Raw genomic sequence first — 9,172 nt, 5'->3', positions numbered from 1 at the left:
GCGTTTAATTGACCCCACAAATGTGATGCTCCAGAAACTCAATCTGCTCAAAGGAAGGTCAGTTTTGTAGCTTCTGTAACGACCTAAACTGTTTTCAGATATGTGAACATGATTGCACAAGGGTTTTCTAATCATCAATTAGCCTTCTGAGCCAATGAGCAAACACATTGTACCATTAGAACACTGGAGTGATAGTTGCTGGAAATGGGCCTCTATACACCTATTTAGATATTGCACCAAAAACCAGACATTTGCAGCTAGAATAGTCATTTACCACATTAGCAATGTATAGAGTGTATTTCTTCAAAGTTAAGACTAGTTTAAAGTTATCTTCATTGAAAAGTACAGTGCTTTTCCTTCAAAAATAAGGACATTTCAATGTGACCCCAAACTTTTGAACGGTAGTGTAAATGTGCAGAGACATTTTATTATATAGTTTTAAATGTAAGCTGTTCAGCATGAAATAAAGGTACTGTTACTCAAATCTCTAGCACATTGGTTATGTGGCCCTGGTGGCAGAGGGATATAAATACTCACCCTCTACAGCAGTGATTCTAGTATGGTGCTATTGAATGCCAACATGAACCAAACATGCAAAAATGAAAGGGGAAAAATGCAGGTCTTCATAGGGAAAAATACAGATTTTTCATAGCTATAAATAGTGGTCTAAAAACAGACAACTGGGTAATGTACATAGGTTGCATAAGATGCTGCTGGAAATACCAGTCCCAAGCCACATATTTCATTTCCTGTATGGGTGTGCATGAAGCCACAAAATACTTCTTTGCAATCTTTAGTCATTTATACAATTCACATTCAGACTTATTCTATCTACCTTTTCTGTCTTCCCTTTGTATGAACGAAGGGTGTTGAAGGGACAGGCCTGGCATTCATAGCATTTACTGAGGTGATGGCCCTTTTCCCTGCCAGCCCCTTCTGGTCCACACTGTTTTTCCTAATGCTGCTCAACCTGGGCCTCAGCACCATGTTTGGCACCATGCAGGGAATCCTCACACCTCTCATGGACAACTTTAGCCTCTTGGGGCGCCACCGGACACTACTGACAGGTAGCGCACACAAGTCAACACGAGATCAAACAACGCTGTGTATTACAGGCACTTCAGTGTGTGTTTAAATGACTCTTGTCCAGGCATGTATGGTTAAACTAAAGATTTATACAGTTGAAATGTGAAATATTTCATCCTAGGCAGTACATTTTGATGTCTGGCTCTGCACTCTTCTTACTTTTTAGAATTCAGATCTATTACCTCTAAATACTATAAAACAATTGTCTGTTATATACAGTTATTGAAAAGTATGAAAAGCTTGAAAAAATTACTTTGACAGGCAATATTGGACGTTGATTGTTCTTGATTATTCATGAAAGTGTTTAAAAACAAAATTACTCTTGCGAGTTGAAAAGTTAAGTTAAACATCAGTCATTGAATGTGTTTGCAGAAATTAAGGATACATCACTATCAATAGATGTTTCCTAACTAGGTGTTGAAATTACAGTAGTGTTTATATCAGAAATACATCACATGCATTGGTTGTTCACTTTTAAGGTTATTTTCTAACACTGTCTGCCTTCTTACTTGTTTTCAGTGTCCAGCTGTGCTTTGGGGTTCTTAATGGGACTTTTGTTCACCCAGCGTTCAGGCAACTATTTTGTGACTATGTTTGATGACTACTCTGCAACTCTACCGTTAGTCATTGTGGTAGTCTTTGAAACCATTAGTGTGGCGTGGGTTTATGGAACAGATCGGTGAGAAACCAATATTTCTGATAGCTCTTTACTATTACAGTTGTTTTTCAATTGTTAGCATGCATTGGTCAAAACTAAAGTCACATTGTCAAAACTCTTCACGCAGTCAGTGAAGCAGACATCTATGTGGACCCAACTGTGAATCGTTTTTCATTGCTTGCACATAAAATGTATCCAATAACCACATTTTCCAAAATCATAAAGTCTTTTCTCATTCTCCACCATCTGCAAAACACTATATATTTGCAGAACATTTTTTCAAATACTAACACACTGTGTCCAAAACTTTTAAAAACACATTCAGAACTGAATGGTGGCAAACTGAGTGCCTTTCTGCAGTAACCATATTGACATATATAGACAAATTTTTAGCAGAAAATGTACAATAAAATGAAATGATAGTCATTCCAAACACAGCTGATTGCAAATGCTAAAAGCCTACCCAGGTGGTGTCCTGTTTTTACAGTCTTGTTACCAAAAAGACAAAAGGGGACGGTTTTGGAATGATTTCGTTTGGACACATGGATCAATTAAGACAGGTCGGTGAAAGGTGTTATTCTGTAATGAAATACTCATTTATGTGAACAGTCTTTCAAACTTCAAAGATAAAAAAATCATCATTTATCTAATGATCCCTGTTTTTTAGGCCAGTGTGAGTGACATTGTATGCTTTCTGAGTGAGAAATGTTGGGGGTGTCATGGTTGGATGGTGTTTATTTTAAGACATGTGTGAAGTGTTTTGGTGGTTTGAGTGAGCGTTTTGGAAGTGAGTGACTGGTCAATGTATTTCAATGCTGACTGTAGAAAGAGTTTTGAGAAAGTGGCTACAGTATTGACCAATGAGGTTGAAAGTTGGGGGAAAAAACTCTGTCCTGTTTCATTGTCTTTGTTTTTTTGTGTTTTATATTGAAATGAAACATCTCATATAAATATTTTTCCTTTACTGCAGCTTCCTGGATGATATTGAAGTTATGCTCAAATGGCGTCCTCCAGTGATTTACAAATACCTTTGGAAATATGTTTGTTTACTAGCAATGGTTGGTCTTCTGGCTGCCAGTTTGTTACGCATGGTCTTCAAAGCACCCACATACACCGCCTGGAATGAAAGCACAGTAAGATACTAGCCCGCTGCTTTTTGTCCTATACAGAAGAACTATGTGACAGAGTATACACCAAGACACCTCTTTGTGTATTTTTTCTCCTAACTGCACTTAATAACTACAAAAATAACTGTTGATTTGTGTCAAGCTGTTAAAATACATGTTGTAGTGTGATTAACTCAATATTTGTTAATTATACTTTCAATGTGTTTTGATGTTGTCATTATTTTGTTTGTAAGCCTAATATAAGATGCTATAAATACTCACTTAATTTTAACAATTATACAAAATATTTAGGGAAGCAGTCCTTTAAGTCCTTTAGTGATAAAGATGATTAACAGTTTCTCTCTCTCTGACGTGCTCTGTCTCTTCCTCTCATCAGGCCTCTGAGATGACCCTTGAGTACCCCGGCTGGGCCCTTGCGATGATTGTCATGCTTATAGTTGTTGCCACCCTGCCTGTGCCTATTGTCTACATCAATTTCATGTTGAAAAACAGGGTCCGTAACTCTCGCTCCGAGGAGGTAGGCAGCCAGGAGGTGCAACGCGAGTTGTATACAAAGTGCAGCTCCACAGAGCAGCTGGGTTCCATTTCCCAACACCAAGTCCCTTCTGAAGAAGACGAGGATCATCCCAGGACTGCCTTCCTGCCGATGGGCAACGAACACTACCAGCTCCTGCCCCAGCAGGAGGAGGAAGATGAGGAACAAGATACAGGAGTGTGAGCACAGCTATGGGAGGGTAGACGTGTGTGCAAGGACAAAAGTTTAAATATTGAAACTCAGAGAGTAATAGAGCAACACTCTGCAAGAGTGATTACAAAATGAAGGGAGGGCGGTCATAAACAGCATCTTTTTAATCTGAGTCTTTGGGTTCAACAAGCTCTACATTGTTGACAAGCTATTATAACTATTTATATTATTGAAGGGACATTTCCAGTGAAATCAAAAGCTTTTTAGATTCTGTAAATATGGAACTACTGCCCTCCGTTCATTTTCTGAACCACTCATGTAGTTCAGAAAATAAAAACACTCTCATAGTACATGAAAAAAGGAATAAGCTGCTATATTTGGTGAAACAAAGACACTATGGATACCAGCCACCAGCATGTCAAAGTAGGTTTGTGTATTGTTTCTGCTGGCCATATTTCATGTGTGCTCATAGTTGAGCTGTCCAGTGGCTGGCTAACTGAGGAAGGCAAGGACAGACAGAAATTGTGCTTTATGATGAGTATTTTTAACTAAATTGCAAGTATGGATTTGCATGATAACATTCTACCTTGAGGAACGTGTGTGTGTGTGTGTGTGTGTGTGTCTATTTTAACATTTGTGTTCATATCTGTTTTGAATCAGTTTGCATGTGAAATGACAGATGTTATGAATAACTTTATTTGACATTTTATTTGTATAATTTTACCTCATAGGACCACAGCAATGTTTGTACGTGTGTTCTATGGTAGCAGTAATGTACTGTAGATGAGGACTTCAATAAACCTCTAGATGGCAGCAACCTGACTGGATGGGCCTTTTTATGATTTGCACATCAACACTCAAACCTGAAGCTTCAAAACATCACAGATAATAGTGGTGAGGTCATTATGTATGTCAATTGGCTTTTATCTTTATTTGGGTTAAAGAGTACGATAAATATTTGTGGGGGGGTTGTATTGTATTTATTTTTGTTATTTATTATTGTATGTATTAAAGAATAATAAATCAATTTTAGCAAGTTGCTGAGCATTGCTGATCAATTCACATACATTTGCTTTTTCCAATATGGGGCTTTGGTGGGATTGAACATCACCTACCCCTTATTATACCCCCCTTATGTTATTGTTGTGCAGATACATTTCATACATATCATTTGCTAGTCACACATCCTCCCTACTTTAAATTAAGTAAGGATTTTGTATGTTTCATTCTTTAAGAAATAATACATTTTCTTAAAATGTATTAGATTATAGTGTAGTATGGTGTTATCTGAAGTCCTATGCTGGTTTGACAAGTCCATTCATTCAATCTCAGTTACAGTAATCAAAACATCCTGAGCTATTGAAAAAATAATAATTAAGAGGCTGCAGGCCTTTTATATGACAAACATACATATATAGGCCTATTATTATTACATATTCCCATAGACCACAAGCTGCAAACAGTGAACTACGAAGGCCTGCGCCTGGCCCATCTGAGAGCGAAGTGGAGGCTGGTGGAGGTAGGGAGGGATGAGAGAGAGAGAGAGAGAGAGAGAGAGAGAGAGAGAGAGACGACGGTGCGCGTTCACCCAGGACAGGAGGGCGCGCGGGACATCAGCACACCGGCCGGGTCAAGAAGCTGCAAGGATGGAGATTCGACCAGACAGGTTTAAGGCAGTCGCGGGCAAAACTCTGGGGAAAATTCACAGGTACACACCTATTTCATATATTCCTGACTCCACCTCTGACTTTTCCCCATTCTAAAGCGCTTGTTTTGTTGTGCGGCACACATCAGTTCACCATGCTGCGGAATCCCTTCCTCTCTCCTCCAACCAGTAACTCACTGCTGGAGAAAAAGTTTGTTCTGTATTGATTTTCGCTGGGAAAAGAGGCGGCTGTTGGTTTTAAGCGCCAAACATGTTGTATGTAGCTGCAAAAGTCCTGCTTTAAGCAGCACAGCACAGTGCAGTGAATGGATTGACAGAGGTGGGTGACAAATGCTGCTAGTGGTGAAGAGGGTGTTTGCTTTGATTTCGTGGATATTTAATTTTTTTACTTGGTACCTTACGGGAAAAAACAAGCTAATTATTGCAGAAACTAGAAGTCAATTATGGAGATGTTATCGGGATAAAATGTGCAGTGCAAGTGCAGTGAACTCACTGTAGAGTGCATGTGGGACCGGAGGGTTTTGTTCTCCTTGTGGTTGGATGTTATATTGCATTTATTGATTTCTAAAAACCATGAAAGATTCTGTTTCTCTTATCAGATTTGACCCAGTTCAAAGTGGATAGAGTTGAGGAGTAGATGAGACGGTTACATAATGTTCCTGTGCGTTATTAGCAAGACTTGGAACCTATCTATCTGTCTATCTATCTATCTATCTATCTATCATTTCATCCTCTGACAGAAGTTATTTCCTTCTTTCTTTGATTCATTATTCATTGAATTTACCAACTTTAAGTTTATGAAATTTAATTTTAAATAACAAAGCCAATGCTTTAACCAGCTGGTTGATCAAAAAGAGACAAAGAAACAATAATAATTATCATTATCAATTATCAATAATCATTATGCAAAGCTGTGTGAACATTTAATATTTTGGGGTTGTGGCCAGTTTATTTGGACAAAACAAGCAATTTGAAGATGTTACCATTCACATTTCTTTCACCGTTTTCTGACATTTTCTGAAATAATTGCTGCCATAAAAGGAATCTGTACTTTTGTATTACCTCTACAGCCTTTATTTGATACACACAGTGGCTCTTTGAGAGGTTTTATGAGGAAATCCATGGCTCAGCAAGACCTTGACTGTTTCATGTCTGTGCCGGTGTAATTTCTAAAGAAAAGACCAACAAATATTGCTGCAGTTTCTTATTCATAAATGTTTTAAAGTGTTGGATATATGTAAATAAACTGCATATCAATACAAAAGTTTCAACACAGATTGGTGTGCTGACAATATTTCAGTAAAAACGAGAGATTAAAGACACTGGTTGAACCTCATGCAATAGCCATTGCTTTAAGCTTTCCTCTCTCAGGATTTGAGGTAGCAACCAAACGTATAAATCCCGTCCTGAAATAGCCTGTTTTTCAGTCCAGCTGTCGAGCCACGCAAATCCCTAAACTCTCCCCTCCCACTCACTCCATCCCAGCCCATGTCACTTCCTCCAGCCGCTCCCTCCATCCTCCATCCTCCATCCTCCATCCTCCATCCTCCATCCATCCATCCATCCACTGAGCCACTGAGACACCAACACAGACAACTTTCAGCCAATCGGGGTCTCCCAGATTAACAGACATGCAAATCTCAGGCTTTTTTCTCTATTACTGGTCATGGGCCACGCATGTGCACGGCCACAGCTGATGCTATGAGAGATGTGATGTATAAGATTGAATCCAGATTGGTTTTAGTGGGCATTTCCTCAGCTTAGCCAGTGAACTCTGAGTTTGTGTGGCTGCAGTGTCAGGTGCTGGCAGTGGTTTCAATAAAAAAGTGAATATGTTTGGTAGAAAATGTATGTTTTGAGGCATGAATCTCTCTGTGTGTGTGTGTGTGTGTGTGTGTGCGTGTGCATGCGTGTGCGTGTGCATGCGTGTGTGCGTGCGTGTGTGTGCGTGTGTGTGTGAGTGTGTGTGTGTGTGTGTGTGTGTGTGAATATGTAGCATCTTAAATGGGCATCCCTGCACTGTGTGAATAGATGAGTGTGTCTGTGTGCAATCTCACCACCTCACAGACAAAATCCCTCCTGATGAAAGCTGCCAGGAGTTCATCTATTATTTAAACATTTTCTCCATCAGAATGCATCTCCTGTTTCTATATTAAACTCCACTAGGTAAGCATAAACTTCAGCACTGTAAGGTCAAGTGCTCTACATCTTTGCTATCACTCTTCCCTCTTTTAACATTGTTAAATGAATGCATAAATATCATCTTCTCATCTCCTCGTGCCAAGGAACAACTCCACGGCACTACATGAAATATAATCATACACCACCTGTCTTCTTGTTGACCATTTTGTTAATTGTTAATCGTATCCCATGGGCATTTTGCATCTCATAACAATGCCACATATAGATTTATTAAAAGACTTTCCAAGTGAACCGGCCGTTTGTTTGCATCAGCAGGATTGCATGTCTACACAAGGAGAGCTTGTGTTTCACTGTGCACAAGGCAATACAGAATATAACAGGTAATCCATTTTTAATCCATTTTACTTGCGGGGGAGTGCTACATTTTCACTTACCATACAGTGGTCTGAAAAGTGGTCTAAATAATACATTCAAATAATAATAAGATGAACTAAACTATTTTGTTTTTACCATTTGGGCTTTGGCAAAGAACTTTTAATTGTTCATTTCAATTTAAGAATTATTGTCAAACATCATATTATATATTACATTATGTTCTTGACATTAATACTTAAGTACACCCAGAGCAGAGCAAAAAAAAAGTCTGGTGTAAAGTCTTAACTGATGCAGTGCTGTGAAAAGCAAAGCTTAGGAAAAATCTATTTTAACATATGATATGTTATAAAGATGACTGCTCTGCTGGCAGTCATTGTAGTTGAGGCAAAGAAACATCACTCAGTGAATCCTGGGAGCAGGTGAGGTGCTTTGGGAGACGTCAAAATGCCACGTTTGAGACACTTTTGTCTTTCTAAACCAGTGTGTCACTCACTATTGTTGTTTGTGGAGGCGGCTGTGTGTACACAGGTTTATTAAAGGGTCTATGCAGATGATCTGTCAGAGCAGCTGACCAGTTTGGAAAGTCAGCCTCAGCCACACAGCATGCCCAGTTATTGGCAGCGATGCTGTTTGTATCCCTGATATCAGTAATGCTTCAATATGTCACCATCACACTTTGTTGGCTTTAACACTGTGGCACACAAACTATCTGGGAAGCAAAGAAGCAGGGAGACAAGACATTTTTTTAAGATGACCCAGCCACTCTTTGTTTGTGTGTGCATATGCAGTCAGCACTCACCCAGTGATTGAGTTATGCTATGAGAGCATTTAGATAATAAGTCTATGAAGGTCACACGTGTGGGTGTCTGAATGTTGTATGTGTGTCCAAAGGAGAGAGAGGGAAAAAGTGGTGTGACAGGATGGGGAGGAGGGTGTCTCCCTGGGTGACATAGTCCCACTGAGACCCAATCTGTTCACTTCAGGGAGAGTGAGAGGCTCATGTTGGAAGGGGGAAACACCACTATCGAAATTACAAAATAGCTACAGAAATTGCAATTTAAAAATTGAAAAACAGTCGTAAAGCTACCGCCCACATATCAAAACACCTGACCTACAAATATAGGGCAAATAGGGGGATATCTTTTTTTTAGAAGACATTAGGAAAGAAAAGCGTGGTTTACATACAGCACAATGGAGAATCAATTCAGCACACGGATGTGGACAAATGATGACCTGGACGTCTGGCGTTATATAATATTTTTTACTGTCAACCTCCCTCACTGTCTCTCGTTCCCTCTCTATCATCCTCTTATGTGAGGATTATGCAGAACGCTCTGTGAATTGGTGAATTTAATATACAGGGTAACAGAAGTCCCAGGTCACCAACCAGCACGTGAGAGTCGCGGTCTTATTTTGTTATAGCTGATAAATTA

General features: G+C 39.3%; 1 protein-coding gene across 2 annotated transcripts in view; it reads left to right on the top strand.

The window, feature by feature from the left end:
• The window catches only part of slc6a16a (solute carrier family 6 member 16a), a 15,079-nt gene extending 10,701 nt beyond the window's left edge, over positions 1 to 4,378 (top strand). Inside the window, exons 9-12 of one of the 2 annotated variants that reach the window (XM_046042102.1) lie at positions 866 to 1,067; positions 1,606 to 1,765; positions 2,715 to 2,877; positions 3,248 to 4,378. In XM_046042102.1, coding sequence (XP_045898058.1) covers positions 866 to 1,067; positions 1,606 to 1,765; positions 2,715 to 2,877; positions 3,248 to 3,589 — 867 coding nt within the window. In that variant the 3' untranslated portion in view covers positions 3,590 to 4,378. Of the gene's footprint in view, positions 1 to 865; positions 1,068 to 1,605; positions 1,766 to 2,231; positions 2,305 to 2,714; positions 2,878 to 3,247 lie in introns of those variants that run through there. The other variant, XM_046042103.1, reaches the window with a different exon arrangement.
• Positions 4,379 to 9,172: the final 4,794 nt, after the last annotated feature.

This window comes from Micropterus dolomieu, linkage group LG02 (assembly GCF_021292245.1).
Source record: "Micropterus dolomieu isolate WLL.071019.BEF.003 ecotype Adirondacks linkage group LG02, ASM2129224v1, whole genome shotgun sequence".
Taxonomy (NCBI): Eukaryota; Metazoa; Chordata; class Actinopteri; order Centrarchiformes; family Centrarchidae; genus Micropterus; species Micropterus dolomieu.
Note: the sequence above shows the minus strand (reverse complement) of the source record. Positions and strands in the feature narration are given on the sequence as shown.